We start from the raw sequence: 20,995 nt of genomic DNA, 5'->3' as shown, positions 1-20,995 counted from the left end.
CCCTTTCTGCTTTAAGACACTGGTACTGGCCTACCGTCCTGTAGAGGAATCCTTTCTACAACGAGGACATGGTCAAACCCTACACTCAGGCATCAGCCAATCAGCTTGCCACTTCCCCACAGCAAGAGGGACTCAGGTGACCCTTAAACTAAAACACACCTTGTTGCTATCCTGGCTCCAAAATGGTTTAAAAAGCTCCTTATTGATATCAGGAGAGCAGAACGTTTACATATCTTCCGTCTCAAACTGAAAACCCAGCTGTTTCTCTGGAACCTTGGACATTAATAAAAAAAGAAAGAAAACGTAGCACCAGCACTTACAATGTATTGGCTTTTTTGGAGTGAAAATATCCTCATATTTGCTGCTATTTGTTAGACTTTCTGTACCAGCTACTCATTATTTTGGGTTCTTTATCTGCCATCAGCTGCCTGCAGTGATGAAGCAGAAACACTGAGCTAAATCAAGCACTAAATGGCTCCTTACAGCTGTGCCGAGATGTCAAAGTTGGAGGATATTTCTCATTTTAGATTTTTTGTTGCAAGCAAATTGGTTGGTGCAGCTTTAAAATCAACATGAAACAATGACTACTTTGTATGCATTCAATAAACAACCGCTCCCATGAGGTTGAGAGTGTGCAAACATGGGGAACAAAAATCAAGTGGAACTGAAATGAATGTATTAGAAATAATCTGCAAATCACCGTTGCAGTCACACACAGACAAACGTTCCTTTATTGTGTATTTATGGACAGTTTGCACATTTATGGTTTATCATTAGCAACAAGGATGATTCATCAACTGTAATAAAACCTCTCCGAGTTGAATTATTTAAAAATAAACAAATGAGCATGAATAAATAATGAAATGTGAATAAATCCAGTTGATATTTTCTTTTTTTTTCTTCCTTCCAGTGACTGAACTTGCTGTATACATACAAATCAATTCATCTAGCAAAAACATACCCTAACTTTATAAAATATGAGTTTCAGCTCACGTCCAGTGTCTTAAAAAAACAAAAAACCTCCCTAAAGGAAAACCAGTAGTGAAATGTCACTATTATACATATTCAAACACATGTCATGAGGTTCTTCTCTAATAAAAACTGACATAAATTCTCTAGAGGAAAAACCTACCGATGTGCACGAGAAAAAAACATTCTCTTGATGGCATGTAACTTAGGGCTGATTTTGTACCTTCTTCAGCGTTAAGAGATAAACATTCTACTTACATGTTCTTCATTACCATTTCATCAACACTGAGGCAAACAGCGTGATCACATTACATCAGAAGTAACACTTTATTTTACAGTCTGTGTAGCTTATTTGTATTACATTCCCAGTATTCACACAAACATGTGTTCAGATTTGTACTCCAGCGAAACCGAACAGGATAAGTGCTGATTCGATAAACATCCACCAAATTAAGTCTCTGTCACATTTTGTTCATAAATGCCACGAGAATTAAAACTAATTATGTCTCCGAAGATGTTGAAACGTAATATTGGCTATGTGGACAATCCGGTCTAATATATAATTGTGTAATTTTGGTTGAAAGCCAAACAAATGTAAAGTATATTGTGTTAATAGTTAAGTAATCTAATTGATTAACATGTAAGGGATTGTTGTTGTGAAATATATAAACGATGTACACAATTTGCAGAGTTTGGCAGTCTTCAGAATTTTGTATCCATGTTAATATTATGTATTAGTCTCGTCTTAATCTGTATTGGGAGCTTTGCCTTTGTGTTATATTTTGCAAATAATATATTGTGCTTTGCTAATTAGCACACTCCTTCTTACACACAACATAATACAAACCTAGAGTTAGCAACTTGTTGTTCGTTAGCATTACGACCAGCTTGCTGTTAGCATCTGGTTGTTTGTTAGCATTACGACCAGCTTGCTGTTAGCATATTGTTGTTCGTTAGCATTACAACCAGCTTGCTGTTAGCATCTTGTTGTTCGTTAGCATTACGACCAGCTTGCTGTTAGCACCTTGTTGTTCGTTAGCATTACGACCAGCTTGCTGTTAGCATATTGTTGTTCGTTAGCATTATGACCAGCTTGCTGTTAGCATATTGGCCAACTAGCAAGGCAAAAAGTTAATGTTGTTAATTGGGCCATCATCATCATTTTAAAACATTTTCAATATATTGGATGCACTTACATTTCTTTATTAAACCGCATAAAAATGTATTTTCGTATATCTAATAGTAAAACAGCATTAATACCAGCTTGCTGTTAGCTTCTTGGCTAGCTAGTAAATTAATCTAACTGGGCCATCGTCATCATTGGAAAACATTTTCAATATGTGGGATGCTCCAAATCCATTTAAAAAACGAAGTTCAACCGCATAAAATGGTATCTCTTTATCCGTTAGTAAAAACCGTTAGCTTAGCATTAACACCAGCTTGATTTTAGCTTCTTGGCTTACAAGCTAGGCAACATGTTATTCTTATTAATTGGTCTATCACCATGATCAATTTAATACATTTTCAGTTTATGGAATTATCCGAAAGCATTTAAAAAATGCCGTTAAAATTCTTAAAAATATGTTTCTGTGTGTGATAGGAATCAAGGAAGCTCAAATAACCTGACATATCTTGAGAAGTAAACATTTTAATATATGTTATACTATATTTGAAAGTAATTTCTTGTTCTCCGTTTCAGATGCATTTAACCTAGACTGACTAAAATAGTTTGACCAAATAATCTAAACTGAAGGTTCACTTGTTTGGGATTTTCTCCTATTTTTTACCAACAAACTTCGTTTTCATAGATCTTTGGTAACATTATGGAAAGAAGTCCTACAGATTACTCTAAGTAAGTGAATCTTTAGTTGAGATTAATTTATCAAACTACCAAGGTACACATATCTGTCTTTAGTTTAGCATGATTAGCTGCAACACACCGAAATCCATTCGGAAAATCTCATTGCTTCTTGTTGAGAGAACACTTGTGATGCTAACTTTGGGTTGTCCTAAAACGTCATCAATACACCTCTCTATTTGGATTACATTTTAAATAAAATATTTAACAAGAAAACTCCAATATATTGAAAATGCGTCAGATGCAGTATTTATCATAGTATTTGAAATTGGCAATAGTATTTTGTATGTAAATTAAATAAATGTTCTCTTCCGACAACTGTCAACTGTAAATCTCATGAGCGATCTACTTATTACCCTAATAAATGTTAAATATCTATATTTCCTCTTTGTTTTCATACTTTGTAGTTAATCATAATTGATGTAATATTTTCAAACTGCTATTTCTTCTACAGACCGACATCATTGCTGCAGTTGTGGCTGAGATTTTGAGTTGACACAACTGCGAAGGCTCTTCAACACAGAGACATTGTAGAATAAAGTGCACTGAAACTGAATAATACACATCTTCCAAGTACAGTAATTGTGTGCCACGCAGCTTCACCCTGGGTGGAGGGCTCTCCTGGGGTCATTCATCAAGGTTATACGGTGGAGAAAGGTGCCTGTTGTTGGTATTAATAGCCTGGGGTGAAATAGGTCTTCTCCGCTGTGAAGAAGATCGACAACTCGGGTGAGCACAATCTCACTTTCTCCACTTTTACTGACTCAAGACTGCAGGTGATCAGCGAGTCAGAAAACACCCGCCATCTCCACCTCTACGATATTACGCCATGTACTTTTGCTGTTGCCCGGTTCAGTAAATCATATCTCTCTAATAAAATTCATGATTGATAAATTATATTCTCTTTGTTGACAATAACATTAAAATAATTTGTGGTTATTAAGGCAGTCTTTCCATTTATAAACAAGACATTTTAAAATCAGAAAATGCAATCTGGACAGGAAAAAGAAAATGAAGTCGGACTTGTCCCAAATAAGTCATGTTTACTTGCTCCATAGTTTAAATGTTTTCGCTCTTCAACCCCTCAAGGAAAAAGTCTTGTAAAGTTCCCACGTATCCTCTTCTCTCATTAACAGCTCATCCTAAAATTCCACGGAGTCCCTCTAGTCCTTGTAGGAGTCTGGGTTTCTAGATTTCAGCAGAGAAACGTCAGTGTTGGAGTTATACGTGCACAGATGGCACGCTCTTGTTGAGGACCTGTGCCCTCATCACCTGCACGCTTGTCATGATCTTCTTCTGGTGACCCATCAGCGTCACCCCGAGCCTCTGGATGTCCCTGCAACGTAAACACACAAAGAAAAACACATGAAATCCGGATTTTGCGATCTATAATGGCCTCGTAATTGAAGACCCTTAAAGTCTTTAGGCCAGGGGTCACCAACCTTTTTTAGGGTGAGGGCTACTTTCAAAAAATAAAACAAGTCGGGGGCTACTTTTTCTTTTTTGCAGTGTATATATTTAGCACATTTTAACATTATTATATGCTGACCTTTAACCTTTTTGTGCTGTTTGGGTCTGTGGGACCCGTTCTCAGTGTTTACTAAAAGAACATGTATGTAATTTAATTATTTTGGGGGTGGACCTCACCTCCTCTAGGGGGGTCCGGGGGCATGCTCCCCCGGGAAGATGTTAAATGCATCAATCTGGTGCACTTTGAGCACAACATGAATTTATGGACACAGCTCTCAACACTCAGATGAAAGGGAGCTGTATACTTTTCAATAATCCAAACATCTTTAGAATATGATCACAACCAATAACAAATAATTTAAACTGGTGTATTCTTATCTTATGTTACCTAGTTAGCATTCTTTCTTTCTATGTATGCATATTTTATTAGTCACTCCCCTTTTAAACTGTCCTATACACATTGGAATGATTTATTACTTTATCCATATTAAATAGATAAAGGTGTGCTCTCCCTAGCTCTCTCTCCGTAGCTCTCTCTCTCTCCCTCCCTCCCTACCTCTATCGCTTGCTCTCTCTCTCGCCGTGTCTCTCTCTCTCCCTCCCTACCTCTATCGCTTGCTCTCTCTCTCTCCCTCCCTCCCTACCTCTATCGCTTGCTCTCTCTCTCTCGCCGTGTCTCTCTCTCTCCCTCCCTACCTATATCGCTTGCTCTCTCTCTCCCTCCCTCCCTACCTCTATCGCTTGCTCTCTCTCTCTCTCCCTCTGTCTCGCTCGCTCACAGAGGCTGTGTGCTCCTCCGTGGCGATGACGGCTTGCGTTAAAAAAAATAAAAAGAAACATATTTGTAAAGTGGGGGAACACAAACAGGATTTCGAAAAGAGCGAGGGACATGTCCCCCCTGTCCCAGGTGGAAATTACGCCATGTGTGTGTGTGTGTCAAGTGCAATAAATATATAAGCAAGTTGCAACACACAGAGTAAAGCTCTGCCCCTCATGTGCAGTATAGGCTGGCACGAGTAGGCTGTTCAATGGGGCTGATGTGTTGTGTAGATTCTGCCAGAAGGAAAATCAGCGGGGAGGTGCCACATTGCATTTCTTCCCGACTGCAACGCTGGTCCCGCAAATAAAGCAAGAACTTGATTGGTCGATATTCATAGTGGGGGGAGGAGGGGTGTTAGATAGATATAGAGTTGTAGTGAGTAGATAGAGTTCGCTATGATTTAGGTTTCGTTTATGCATAGGGTAGATTCTTTTAATTACATCTCCTTTTTTGTTTTGTGTATTTTATACATTTTGGATTTGCTTGGCGAGCTATTTTTAGAACATGCCCCGCGGGCGACTCATGTTGCCCCTGCGGGCGACTAAGTGCCCGCGGGCACCGTGTTGGCTACCCCTGCTTTAGGCTGATACAAACATGTTCTTTATTCACATGATGTTTAAAGGAATGGTATGCTCATGACACTCATTTTTAAAAAATTATCATCCGATAAAACAGACCAGTCTCTGCCAGTCTCTCTTTTTTTTTTTTTAATCCGATGACATTATCAGTGATTTTAAACTGATTATATACCGAAATAACATCAACACTGTGGGCGCCGCCATTTCCCGGACGTGACGTAATCCATGCGTTTGGTTTTCGAAGACACGTTGATCTCCATGTTATTTACTGTAGTTTCTCTCTTCAAATATGCCTCACTGTATCGCGAAATATTGCCACAATTCGGATAGGAACAATCCACGGAATGCTCGGTTCCATCTGTTGCCAAAAGGTAAGCATAAGAAGTACATTCGGAGGCAGTGGCTAGCGAAATGTGGCCGGCCCGAACCGAGAGATTCACAGGCTCATGTATGCAGCGAACATTTCACATTTCCGGACGACTACTCTGAGAGTATGATCAAACATAACATGGGATTTATGGAACAACCATTACTCAATGGAGATGCAGTACCATCGGTCTTTCTGGTGTCATCACCGACCAGGACACCAGTTCGGCCAGTAGAGAAATCGCCCTCTGCAAGTGTGAAGCGACGGAGGAGCAGAAGTAGTGCTCGGAGAAGAATAAGGTATGTTATCGCATTCATGCAGCGGCTAGCCCCGTTTTAACGTCCAGGCCAGGACAGTTTTTGGTGGCCTTTCCATATAGCGTAGTACCGGCTAGTGTGTATTTCCCCCCAGTTTTTCCGGCCCCATAAAATCGTGATTCTATGGCCAGGGACAACGAAGCTGAGTATGCTAAACTAGAGAGGGAATAGCTAGCAAGGGTGGTACTACATGCATACATATAGTATCTTATATCATCTTCCCATTATACACACATGCATTTCAAAACATTTGGACTACCTATGTTGCAAATGTATTATCTTTTCAATTTACACACGGCATCTATTGCACGTCTGTCCGTCCTGGGAGAGGGATCCCTCCTCTGTTGCTCTCCCTGAGGTTTCTCCCATGTTCCCTTTAAACTGGGTTTTCTTCGGAAGTTTTTCCTTGTACGATGTGAGGGTCTAAGGACAGAGGGTGTCGTATTGTCATACTGATATGTATGGCTGAATTCCCCCATCCAATCTCTTCACATTGGTCAAAACTTGTTCCTCTGCTGACGAGTCCGAACTGAAATACCCCACCATGTTTCCGTGTGTTGACAAAGTGAACGCATGGATGACGTCACGACCATCACGTGACTACTGAAAATGGCAAACATGGCGGCGGCCAGACGGAATATACAGGTCTTGATAAAAAAGAGCTATAAAATCATTATTTACCGGGGAATATCGCTGATTTCTTCAGGGTATGGTTTAAACATAACGTTTCACTAAATACTGAAGTTTTGATTAATTATCTAATGAGTGGACCATTCCTTTAATAATAATAATAATAACGTTGCCCCGTAACAGCTAGGTGTGTAAATAACTCTCTGCTAAGAAGTTTGTGGTATCACCCTAGAGGTAATAATATGTGAATGTTTAGTTCACAACTTGTTTCTGCTGCCCCCAAGTGGCCCGAGATATAGGGGAATATAAGCGCTGGGAACTACGATACTATACGATACGCGATATGGAAATTACCTCAATGTATTGTACGTTATATGGACATGATTTCAACCGATTTTAAATGATCTACTTATTCTTAATTAAAGTGTATTGCTGTTATACTTGCATCACTATGCTTTTCATTAGCAACAAATTGTCATCAAATGACAATAACATGGTCTATCACAACTATTTCTTGGACAATATAGATTCCATAAAGTTAGTTATTGTGACAGGCTTGCACGACACATTAGACCTCCACCACCTAGCCAGATTGTAATTGTATCCTCCATCATCTAGTCTATTTATGTTTCATACATTTGTCTGACCATCTGTTGTCAGCCTAACAGTTCATGCATCTCGTCCCTTGTCGGCCTCTTCTTGTTTTCGACCCATGTTGGTTTTTCCTGGTTTCACTCCATCCCCGACATACACTTCTTCTACACAAACACGACTCAGACTTTCTACTAGGAAGCTCTCAGTGTAAAGTCCTTTATTATCCAGTTATTGTTAGCATACACTTTTTATGTTGTCTGTTTTATTTGTTGTTGTGTTGGAAGAACCTGTGACTTAAGTTTTGCTTTGCCATATCTACACTGTAGCTAATATGCACATCACAATAAAAGCCTTGAAACTTGAACAGCAGATCCATTAAGAGTCGCAGGGCAAGTGTTAAAGGGGCTCCATACACCAGCTAGTAGAGCTCAGCGTCATGGTCAGTACCTACCCTTGGTTAATGCTTATGACGTGTCCCAGAGTTTGGTACCCCCCTGCTGCAAAGTGGTCCTTGTAGCGGCTCATCTTTATGGTGTCCAGCCACTCGTTCACTGAGTTACAGCTACTGAAGTCTGGGATGGCTCTCTCCATCAGCGTAGGACTGCTTAACCTGCGTCCGAGGAAGAGACAGATAGCCACAGATAGACAGAGAAGGAGGGAGATGAATGGGAGGATAACAAGATTAGTTGGAGGCAGTTTGAAAATGAGAAAAAAGGCAAAAGGTGAGCAAGAGGCAGAGCGACCAGGGGAAAGAGGGGCTTTGAAATGCGCTGATAACCGAGGCAGAAAATCAATAACAGTTGAAATGATAGAGAAGAGGCGGCTGCTGTGGGTAGATTAATACAGGGAGAAATCCTCAACACCTCTCCTCTACCTAACACTTCTCTCAACACACACCCACAGAGGCTCAAAGCCACGCAACACTGACTCCGTAGGACCCGGGATCTGAACTGAGCAATTTACACAGGTCCAGCTTTGGCCCGGGTGTCCTCTCAAACGTGCAGCGAGACTCACAGCGGATCAATGACAATATCACAGCCAGGCTTTTACTTAACGCACAGCGCGTCCATCAGAAATGAGCTTATTGGAAAACGAACACGACCGCTCGCTCCATTTCCCGGAGAACTTCGAAGGGAAACTTCAGGCTGCAACTTTATCCCACCGCGCTCATGTTTCATATCAGTGGGATGAGATTGGATTTCCTCTGCCTCCCACACCAGGACACTTACTTTGTAGCCTAACAGTCTGTCACCGCATATTGTCCGGGAGATCATCTTCTTAGCCCCTTGCAGATGGTGTCTTGCTTTGATTTGCAGCTTAATTCGATAGTCACACGAACCAATATTTGATTTCAATGTTGGGGCGAGCTGTCTTGCCAAATTAAATCAAAAGACTACTGATAGTGTTGCTTCACTGCAAACATGTATCTGTTCAGAGGCCTTCTCACCTGCAGAGCGTGTCCATAGTCTTCAGGTTCTCTGGGTTTCGGATTAGCTTGTCGAGAACGGTGACTATCTGGCAGAAACGCGGCCTCTCGCTGCGTTCCTTCTGCCAGCAGTCCAGCATGAGCGTGTGCATAGGACCCGGGCAGCCCATCGGAGCGGGCAGCCTGTAGCCCTCCTCCACAGATTTGATCACCTGTACACAACGATATGAACAGGGTACGTGTAAGATGTGTTGTACCGTATAGGTAATAGCTAAGACAGTGACCTTAGAAAAGAAGAAACCAAGATATTTAGTAATGTGTCCTATGGTCAGAGATTGTATTTATATTAAAGCATATTCAGGCACAGTCTGTACACCAACAATGAGGGCGAGGGGAGATATGATCAAAGTTTTCAAATATCTCCACAACATCTACAAAACATCATGCCCACTACAGCGGGATTATAACACCAGGACTCGTGGACACTGCCTCAAGTTGAAGAAACAGTACTCAAGACTGGCTATCCGCCGCAACTTGTTCCGCCTGCGTGTGGTTGACTTGTGGAATGATCTGCCAGAAAGCGTTGTCACATCGAAGACGGTTAACTGTCTCAAATCCCGCCTCGACCACTACTGGTCAAACATCACCTTCACTTTGGACGATGTGACTGTTGCCAGCATCCATAGTAAATAAAGAATTAGCGATCTACTCGTTTATTTAACGAGTAGTTTATTTAATTTATACGACTAAAAGGCCTGAGGCCTATTACAGCCGTATCCTATTGATTGATTGATTGATTGAATGAAACTCATGAGCACAGACTACAGTTTAAAAAAGCATAAATAAAATCTGAGCTGACAGAAAATGCTCCGTTTTAGTTTAACACACACAGCTAAGCTCACACACACTATTTTATGAACAGGTTCACCTGCTGAATTAAAAACAGAACAAATGAAGCAAAGAAAGTGAAAACTATAAAGCAGATTCAGGCAGTAGAAGTATTCACACTGAAAGTATTATCCTGCAGAACAGTGCAGCTCACAGAGAAGAGAGAACATCTGATCCTTTAAAACAAACACTATCTGATATTTTTACTTTGTTAGGAACATTGTTATCCTGCTAAAATGTGAATGCATTTTAACAGTAATCAGGAAATACTGTGTCTTTCATTTGTATTGTAATTACGTAATCCCATTACATGCAATCTGTTACATCTCAAGCCTGACCATGAACCCACAGGGTCTGCAATAAAAGCACATTGAACAACAGCAGGTTGGGCCTCACGTCTCTGTTGGTGAGGTTCCAGTATGGCCGCTCTCCGTAGGACATCACCTCCCACATCACCACGCCATAGCTCCACACGTCGCTGGAGGAGGAGAACTTCCTGAAGGCGATGGCCTCCGGGGCCGTCCAGCGGATCGGGATTTTCCCGCCCTGTTAGGAGCATGAAGACATTTGACCGGGGTGACTTTCTGAGGAAAAGGTAATACAAATAAATGTGTGTTCACAGTTTAAAGGGTTCTGACTACCGTACTTTTCGGACTATAAAGCGCACCTGCATATAAGCCGCAGCAGCTAAATTGTCCGTCTGTCTTGCTCTCGTTTTGTCTCTCGGTTCCACTTTTTTTCCTGCTGGAGCCCGCCGCTTAAAGGTGGCGGGCGCGGACCGGTCATAGAGCCCATAGTGTTAAAGGTGGTTAATTTTACCTGTAAAGTCCATAGATTTAGGAGGTTCCCTAGTGGCCGTTAGCTGTAGCCTACAAAGAAAATGGGGAAAAAAGTCGCGGCTTATAGTCCGAAAAGTACGGTATGTTCTTTATCTTTCTGTGACTATCATTAAATGTGCTGAGGTCGCCGTTGTGTTTCTACGTTGTTTGGTTTAGTTTATTTGTTAAAAGTGTTGTGGACAGTCCCCATTATTCAACTGTCACAAAAAACAGTAAATGGGGCAGCTTTTGCCAACATTGCACATTTCCAGCTGTTCCAGATGATAATGGACACCTTTTTAAAATCACAACACATCAACAGCATTAATTATAAAGAAAGGATGAAAGACAAGTAGATGGAGGCGAAAGGAAAGGAAGGTTGTGTTTCTATGGAGAGAGCGTTGCTGCCCAACTATGCTGAAGCGCAACACTTGAAATGGTCACTGTCAAATAATTTCCTCGATTAGTGCTGTCATCTCGACTAGCAGCCAATCAGATGACAGTTGAAGTGCCTCAAGCTAGCTAACCATTGAAAAAACGTCTTGCGGTGTTTCCAAACCTCGCAGTGAGCAAATCGTGTTTCATGTTTCATGCAGCTTCATTGTCAATAATCCCAATGACCAAAATCAACAAATCTGACTTTACTCTTTTGCCTTCCATTTTAATCCAACCAAACCAATACACATGTCATCCAACCCTTAGTGCTAACCCTAACCCTTAATTTACAACGTTGTACTTTCGAACAATTAACATGCAACAGATATTGAGTATGTACCCTACTAAAAGGTAGTGTTTGTATCCAAAGTCGGATAACTGTGAGGGAGAGCTCCATTATTGTCCGAAAACAATTAAAACACGTAAATGAGTTAAGTTTTTGTGACATATTCTTTCCTTACGCAGCCATGTGACCGTGATGTAGTTTGCTGAAATCCGTAACGCCCCTTCTCTGACGTCATCTTCAAATCAACCCTGAAAACTGATCTGTTCAACAAAGCCTTCCAACATTAACTCGCTCTTCCCCCCCTGCAATGTGACACTTCCATTTCTGCCACCTGTTTTATGTCTAACCCTAACCCTATTGTGCTTTGTTAAGCGACCTTGGGTTGATGAAAGGCGCTATATAAATTCAAGTATTAAGTATTATTATTATTTATAGCCTAATGTTAGCTTTTTAATACTGCCGATTGCATGTACACTACAACATTACAAAGTGGGGGTAATATGTGGAGATGATCATAAACCTGTGTTTGCCACAGCGCTTATATTCTGCAATATCCCGAAATCAAAGCAAAATCCCATTGTCTCTTTGTTTAGGGAGCCCTTGCGATGCTAACTTCCGGGTTGGGCGTCAAAAAAACGTCACCTTATTGCTGGGATGCTCACAAGAGCACTTTCAAATGTACAGTACTTTTCATCATGGAGGTATAAAGTGAAAGAATATATAATAAATAGCCATCGCTCATGCTAGTGGCAATAGCCGCTTTCACACCAAGTACTTTGCCGTACTTAGTTCCCAGCACTTAGTTCCTCCATGGAACTAAAGAGCAGATCGCGTTCACACCAGAACAAGTCCCTGGGGGAGGATTAGTCAAATGAAGCCGCTGACGTCACTTCTTCTTCTTCTGCTTTGGGTTTACTGGCAGGCCGCAACCCACTTCACGGCGTATACTGCCACCCTGAAGTCCCCGGCCGGAAGTCCCCGGAGTTGGGGACTGGCTTCAGTAGAAGCTGCTGGGAGTCCCAGCAGCTTCTACTGAAGCCTTCCGAGTAAATCGCCAGAACGCCGACACCTCCTCATCTCCACCGCTCCCATGTTTTATGTTGTGTTGCCATAAGTTAGTCTCTCTGCGTTTGTGCGCGGGGCTAATGCTAATAATGCTAATGCCAGCAAATACAATGGCGGCTTCACAAAACTTTTCAGAGTTTTACGGGGCGTGGTTTGCAATCCGCCCAGCCAATCGAAAGTGGTATTTGTTCTCCCCCACCTCAAGGCAGGCACTCAACACGGGGGTAACAGTTCTCTGAACTAAGTTCTCTTTTTGGTGTGAATGCAACATTCCAGGCACTAACGAAACTAAAAGGGGAAAGTACTCCGGTGTGAACGCGCCTAATGGGGATTCTACTAAAGACAAACACACTTGTTAAATGACTAAAAGAGCTGGTGAGTGCATTTATTACAGGTCAAGACAGGAATAGACTTGCAGATGTTGGCAGATATGTGAACTACTTACACTAATCTTTATATAAGACTGGCACATAATTAGGTTGACAGATGGATACATCACTTCTTAAACCAACAAAGCGCTCCCTGTGGCTCACTTGAAACATGTTGAAGGTTACTCTCAAAACGCAGCCCATTACGGTCCCTTGATTTTTTGCTAAGTGTTTAAAAACCTGACTGGAATTCTCGAACACTATCTTATTATCTCTATACTTAAAGGTGACTTTGCTGCCAGATTCCATAGAATACGCAGATTTATTCATATTTCCAGGCATTTATGTGAACTGTATTAATCTTAAGCCATTACTGTGAGATGCCAGAGTGTCGGTAATATCCTCATCAACATCCTTTCCCCTTCAGAGTGTCCGATAGGGAACTTAATCGCCTTGCTTTCTGTAATCTGATTGCTTTGCTTTGACAGACTGTAACAGACACATGTAACAAATGCTGAATTCATCTTGTTTTATGAGCTGATATCATCAGGCTCTCGAAGGAGATTTACTCTCTTTTTTAGTAAAGACTTCATGTGTGCTCCCCAGGCTACAGGGTGATCTTGGACTGCTCTCTAACAAAGATGACTTTCTACTCACTTTGTGGGACTTATGATTATTGTGATGTTACATTCTTGTCCAGATTTCCTGTGGAACTGCCCTCTTGGATAAAGGTTATATAACAACGCTAAATAAGAAATTAAAACTTTGGAATTACATTACAAATATTGGATATCTTGAACACACTAATGTATTATTTTTGAAGTCACACTTATTGAAGTTCATTGATCTGGTTAAATTTAAAACGGCACAAATCATGTACAGAGCAAGACATAATCTACTTCCTAGGAAATTAAAAACATTGTTCGTAGACAGAGAGACAGAGAGGAAATAGGAGAAGTAGGAGTTTAACAATCTGTGGGGTGGTTTTATGGAATGGTTTGGAGCAGGAGTTCAAACAAAGCACAATTCAGTTTAAAAGGAAACACTTTTTTGGAAAAATATGAGAATGAAGAAAGGATATTGAAGATGAGAAATGATTGTATTATGTATGTATAAATGTAAATCTAAGTAGGAATAACTTGCATAATGATTTAAAGGACAATCATTGATCAAGTAAGGGGTGGGAATTAATAAGCAGTTGCTTCCTCCTGCTCCCTTTCGGACACATATGATTTATTATTATTATTAATATGAAGACTTTTTTTGTTGAATATACAAATATTACCATGAATGTGGATAAATACTGTATTATAACAATACGGTATTCTGTTTTTCACATTTGCTATTTTTTATTTGTTAATTTTTAATCTGTTCGAAATAAAGACTGAAAATGAAAACGTGTCAGTCACTGCAAAATATGAAGAAATATTTGATAAAAACATAAGTCCAGAGAAAAGCCATGTTGTCTTTAAGCACAGCTTTTTGTATATATATAGTGTTTATCTAAATATTTCTTTTTCTGAGGTCAGGTTAATGATAGATTTTTTAATTACATTTAAATGTAGAAAGCTTAGTGCGTCACCCCCTCCACCTTCTCTTTCTTTGTATTTAATACATGTTTTTGATTTATTCCCATTTGCAATTTTCTTTCATAATGTATTTACTTGAATAGACCATGTCAAGTAGATACAGCTAAATGGAAATGGAGAGCAGTTGACGAAGGTGGAAATACTTTATGTCTGTAAAAGGAAGCTGAAACTGAAATAAAAGAAGTATCCTTGTGGTTAAGAAATATGAGGACCGACATTACATAAAATGAAAAAAAGAAATCATTGGTATTCAATAAAATGTCAGAAAGAGAGGATGTTATTCAGAAAAAGCTAAAAGGTCAGATTGGTGCATCCTTTGTGTTCAATTGGTTGATGTTATACCTTTGAAATATAAGGTTTACAAACAAAGTACAGTCATTTGTGCCATTTTAAATAATTTGATCAATTTCATGACATTACTGCTCCCTTAACATTTCTTTTAAAAGGTAATTTGTGTGTGTGTGTGTGTGTGTGTGTGTGTGTGTGTGGTGTGTGTGTGTGTGTGTGTGTGTGTGTGTGTGTGTGTGTGTGTGTGTGTGGCAGGTGTGTGTGTGTGTGGCAGGTGTGTTAATGTGTGCTGCATCGTTGCTTGCCTCAATGTGAAAACTCACACTGGTGGTGTATGCAGCGTCGGGGTCGTCCTCCAGCACTCTGGACAGGCCGAAGTCAGACACCTTACACACCAGGTTGCTGTTGACCAGGATATTGCGTGCCGCCAGGTCTCTGTGGATGTAGCCCAGGTCGGACAGGTAGGTCATACCGGCCGCGATGCCACGCAGCAACCCCACCAGCTGGATGATGGTGAACTGCCCGTCATGTCTCTACAGGAAGATTCAAGAGTCAAAAGATTCAACGGTTTTATTGTCACATGCACACAATCTGAGCTCCTCCAACAATGCAACATATACAATCAGAGGTGGGAAGCAGTGGAGTACAAATACTTCGTTACTGTACTTAAGTACATTGTTCTGGTATCAGTACTTTACTCCACTACTTATTTTTCTGACGACTTCTTACTTTTACATCTTACATGTTGAACTCAAATACCTGTACTTTCTACTTCTTACATGTTGAACCCAAATACCTGTAATTTCTACTTCTTACATGTTGAACTCAAATACCTGAACTTTCTACTTCTTACATGTTGAACCCAAATACCTGTACTTTCTACTTCTTACATGTTGAACCCAAATACCTGTAATTTCTACTTCTTACATGTTGAACTCAAATACCTGAACTTTCTACTTCTTACATGTTGAACCCAAATACCTGTACTTTCTACTTCTTACATGTTGAACCCAAATACCTGTACTTTCTACTTCTTACATGTTGAACACAAATACCTGAACTTTCTACTTCTTACATGTTGAACTCAAATACCTGAACTTTCTACTTCTTACATGTTGAACCCAAATACCTGTAATTTCTACTTCTTACATGTTGAACTCAAATACCTGTACTTTCTACTTCTTACATGTTGAACTCAAATACCTGTACTTTCTACTTCTTACATGTTGAACCCAAATACCTGTACTTTCTACTTCTTACATGTTGAACTCAAATACCTGAACTTTCTACTTCTTACATGTTGAGCCCAAATACCTGTACTTTCTACTTCTTACATGTTGAACACAAATACCTGAACTTTCTACTTCTTACATGTTGAACTCAAATACCTGAACTTTCTACTTCTTACATGTTGAACCCAAATACCTGTAATTTCTACTTCTTACATGTTGAACTCAAATACCTGTACTTTCTACTTCTTACATGTTGAACTCAAATACCTGTACTTTCTACTTCTTACATGTTGAACTCAAATACCTGTACTTTCTACTTCTCACATGTTGAACTCAAATACCTGTACTTTCTACTTCTCTCATTTCCCAAACAGCTGGTTCCTTTAGTCTGAATGTGTGTTTGGTGCGTGATCATTATTCTTTAGAGTCACTGCGTGCCTATTGGTTGGAACACGATCCGTGTATCCATCACTTCCTGGTCTTCTCTAAAGAAGAGGGACCAATGGAAACGTTGTCATGTTGCCGTTGTTCAGCATGGAAACATTCATTAGCTAACAATGACATTATTGTTCTATTGATATAAAGGGAGGTCAGGTACTCTTTAAAACAGCTGCTAGTTATGGGTACTTTTTACTGAAGCACACTTCAAAACCTCTTTACTTTGACTTGAGTAAAGAAGTTTAGTCAGTACTTCTACTTTTACCAGAGTATTTTTAAACACTTCTACTTGATTAAAGGATGTGTGTACTTTTGCCATCTCTGAATAAAATACAAAATAAAAAGTAGTGCAAAAAGTCTATATACATGTAAATAGAATATGATATGTACAAGAACAGCATATGACATAAAATAATGTAAATTGAGACAAAATGAAATACAGTTTATTGCGTGGATAACTAAATAAGTTAGTGGAAAGAAGTGGGGGAAGAAGAGAGAACAGATGGGGAGGGAGGAGGTAAGGAGAGAGAGTTTTAATGGCAGATAAGAAATTATGGTAAAGCAGCAGACAAGATGAGGGGAAGTGATAATAGGAAGAGATTTTAATCAAGATAGAGTAGTGAGTGAAGATAAGAGAATAAAACATGACAGGGATTTGCTTTTAAGTGATAATCCAGGGTATTTTCATATAAGCAAATACCGGAGCTGTTTGACATTGTCGATGTAACACAATGTTAAATCTTGTTAAAAAATAAATGATGTTCACATTTGCTTTTCTGAGCCGCTGCTGCCTTTTCCTGGGAAGTAATACTCTTATAAATAAAAAGCGATGTGAAGTGCCTTTTTCACATTAAGTAAAGCACTGCAGTTTTCTTTTTTCAGCTGCTCTCAAGTTAACAACTGTCAGAAACAAGTCCTAAAACATGGAAAAGACCAGGCTTTTTACCACTTCCAGTTCCCCTGTCAATGTTTTTTGTAACCTGTTTGTGGTTAAACCCATTGACATCAGGACAGCAGAAAGCCTACACATCTTCCGGGCAGACTAAAAACTCATCTCTTTCGACTCCACTTCGATCAATATCATTACCAACAGAGCACTTATATACTAATAAAGGACTGGCTTACCTAAAGCCAGTTGAGTAGCACTTGAAATGTTTTGGCTCTATGAAGCCTGATGCACTTATATGATTCTGTTTTCTTCAAGTTTGTATCTTCTTGGTCGAATGCACTTATTGTAAGTTGCTTTGGATAAAAGCGTCAGCTAAATGTAATGTAATGTGAACGCTTGAGATAAAATGCAAAGAGGAACCTTAACCAGTTTAGCCCTGAGCCTCTTTTTCAGGTCTCAGGCTCGAAAATGATATTCCCAGAACAAATGACCATATCTTCCCTTCTAAAAGGGTTACATTAATAATCTTTTTTCTCAAAGTAATGATAAACCTGTGAGTTGGATGCAGAAGAGTCAGAACAATATAGATGTTTTTTATTTGAAAGAAAATTCAGATTGAACATCGTAAAAAACTGTAAATTATAGTGTCCGTCCAAAAATTCATTTTTACCTAGTGAAAACTACCCTTGTAAGGTAAGGTAGACTAAAAGCTTTAGGAATCCAAAGTACAACATATAATACGTACCATGTATCAAGATTGATGCAAAACAAGTGAAGTTTGAACTTTTTAGAGAGGTTTAGCAAAAAACAATTCACCTCTGAGGTGATTTGGGTGGAAATGGGGGTTTTACAATTTCTCTGGAACCCATTGGTCGATTTTGGTGATTGACATCTCTTTCTGACCGTTAGAGCCAATAGAATCGAAGGGGAATCTTCCCACTCACACACATGATAAAACAAAAAGGTGTGGGCTTCGTGCACACAGTTTTGCACCAGAGTGAAGCTGTCTCTAGCTCTGACATCTGGAAACCGAAACGCAGGTTTATTGCTGATGGATTATCAGAAATCCTTTCAAAGGGACACAGACACATTAGATTAACTATGGATTAACTTCAGCAGCATTTTTATCGTTTTAATGCCATTGACGACCACTTTTGACCTGACGAAGACACAGGTGAGCCATGTTAGCATTTTTAGCTACCTTGCGCCACATGTTTTGATGTCTGTTCTTGTTTATAAAGTCGCGGTTTTGTATAATTGAGTGATAATGAGGGTACCCTTCGATTCTGTGTCACCTCACGATGTGAAACGATGGGTTGGATGTGCAGCAAAGATAAATAATAAGGTTTTGTGAGTGAATTTCGGTGCAGTCATCCGTTAGTATTTTTCGCTCGTTGCTAATTCAGAGGCTCAGCGTTAGCATTGTGGGTTTTATTTTGAAAAAAATAAAATAATGATCAGTTAGATGAGTTTCTTCCCGTTACATGGATATAGAACATTCATAGTTTATTAAATGAACAGACACTGTTTCCAGCAAGATGTTGCGGCAGTGCCCCGGTACCGGGGTCTCTCGGGCTTAACATGTTAAATGCTTCGACAAAAGAACTTGAATACTAACCCTGAGGAAGGAGTCCAGAGAGCCGTTCTCCATGTACTCTGTGATGATCATCGCTGGTTTGCCTAAAGAAATAAAAAGGAACTTTAGGACTCTTCGAATGATAGACTGCACATCTACACTGAACAGAACTATATGTACACATTTAAAGGGAGTTCAACATGTATTCCAAAGCACAAGTCCTTTAAATTACGTTCCCATACCACAAATTGTAAATTAAATTACTTAGGAACCTTATTTTGTCCATGTTTTAGTGAAACATAAAGTCAGAATTTCCCCTTAAATGTTACATCTGTAACTTCAACGTTCTTATATTAAGCCAGATCAGTATATTTTAATTAACATGACCTAGCAAATTTGTTGCATTTTTACGTTATTGAGAAAGCCATTCAGTCGTAAGGTGTACGTAATGTTGTATAAGACAGGGTTGAATTATATCCTTTTTAAATACATAATTATCCTAACTTCAAGAAATTGATATCCAAATACATTAAAAGACGATCTATTAGGTTCATGTTAAGGGACTCAAGTTGTACAGGTTTTCTCCCCAACCCTAACCCTAACCCTAAACAACATTACAGTGTATGAGGCTTGTGAGCTTGAATAAGTACACTTATATTGTCTTTTTGTTATTAACTGTCTTGATCAGTAATATTTCAGGTGTTCTGTCCTAACTATTACTTGTAGGAAACAGGGTATAAAGCATACTTTGGGTTACTACTAAGAAATTGATATCCAAATTAAGAGCTATTAAGATCATGTTAAGGGCCTACGTTTTGCAAGTTTTCTGCGCAGCCCTAACCCTAGCCCTAAACAACGTTATGAGGCTTGTGAGCTTGAATATGTAGACTTATATTGTTTTTTATTATTATGTATCTTGGTCAGTAATATTCCAGGTGTTCTGTCCTAACTATAACTTGTAGAGACAGGACATAAAGCATACTTTGGGTTACAACCCCCTCCAGGCGGATGACGTTAGGATGGTCAAACTGAGCCATGATGGACGCCTCTGCCAGGAAGTCCCTCTTTTGTTTCTCCGTGTATCCCGCCTTCAGGGTCTTCAGCGCCACTGGGATGTCTCTTTTCCCCGGGAGTCTCATACGTCCATAACACACCTCCCCAAATTCACCTTGACACAACACAACAATGATCCCAATTTAGCACCATTTTTTACTCTGTATTCAACATGCAATGTGCCCAGATTCACCCCCAACTCTTTAGCAGATATTTATGTGTCTTTGTGTTGTTTTCCCCTTTACTGTGACATGTTTGTCGTGGTTATCGTGGCCTATTGTATTTTGTACTTCATTCCAACTCATTACCACCATTTTCACTAATCTTCCTTCGCATTTATGATCAAAGGACCTCATTTAAACCCAGTTAACGAAAGGCAAACATTGGATGTGTACAATAGTTAGATTCACAGGAACATATCTTGATGGATTAACGTTTATCGAGGATTTATAAAAATGTAATGGCAGCACATAATGACACTAAATGCTGTCAATGTAAATGAAACACGCAGAACTTAGTGAAATAAGCGATCTTAATTCTTACAAAAAACATAATATGAAACCATCCTTGTTATTTTTGTGGTAACGGTTATTTTTGTAACTGAAAATACTTCTTATCACAAACTCTACCAGAGGACTACAGGAAGTGAAGTCTCTGTGTTAGATAAGAGAAACAAATCCACTTACCGGCTACGTGTAAGTGCAAAACTGGAAGCTACATGTAACAATCCATGAGCCTCTTTCTCATTAATTCTTATCTGGAGCCCAGCGGAACTTTAAGTATGATTGCTGTTGTTTGTTTTCAATGATATACTGAATATTTGGCGTTATGTCTGCAGGAGTCATATATTGTGGCGCTGACACAGTGTTAGTATTCTTCGCCCGTCGGAGGAACTTTGATTGACAGCTCCACGAAACGCTCTGATTCCTTACTGCCATCCTCCTCTCTGCCGCACACCACAGCCTTTACACCGGCCAATGATTTCAAGTTAGCCCGGCCAATGATTTCCCCTCTGTGTGTGTGTGTGTGTGTGTGTGTGTG

At 39.7% G+C, this 20,995-nt stretch overlaps 1 protein-coding gene across 2 annotated transcripts in view; it reads right to left on the bottom strand.

The window, feature by feature from the left end:
- Positions 1-710: 710 nt before the first annotated feature.
- epha8 (eph receptor A8) overlaps positions 711-20,995 on the bottom strand; it is a 142,025-nt gene continuing 121,740 nt past the window's right edge. The window contains exons 14-20 of one of the 2 annotated variants that reach the window (XM_071203044.1): positions 19,884-20,069; positions 18,944-19,005; positions 15,072-15,299; positions 10,314-10,463; positions 9,051-9,241; positions 8,055-8,213; positions 711-4,163 (exon numbers count right to left, since the gene is read on the bottom strand). In XM_071203044.1, the coding sequence (XP_071059145.1) occupies positions 4,049-4,163; positions 8,055-8,213; positions 9,051-9,241; positions 10,314-10,463; positions 15,072-15,299; positions 18,944-19,005; positions 19,884-20,069 (1,091 nt within the window). In that variant the 3' untranslated portion in view covers positions 711-4,048. The remainder of the gene's footprint in view (positions 4,164-8,054; positions 8,214-9,050; positions 9,242-10,313; positions 10,464-15,071; positions 15,300-18,943; positions 19,006-19,883; positions 20,070-20,995) is intronic. The other variant, XM_034082881.1, reaches the window with a different exon arrangement.

This window comes from Pseudochaenichthys georgianus, chromosome 5, assembly GCF_902827115.2.
Source record: "Pseudochaenichthys georgianus chromosome 5, fPseGeo1.2, whole genome shotgun sequence".
NCBI classification, from domain to species: Eukaryota; Metazoa; Chordata; class Actinopteri; order Perciformes; family Channichthyidae; genus Pseudochaenichthys; species Pseudochaenichthys georgianus.
The sequence above is the reverse complement of the archived record's forward strand: the minus strand, read 5'-3'. Positions and strand labels throughout refer to the sequence as shown.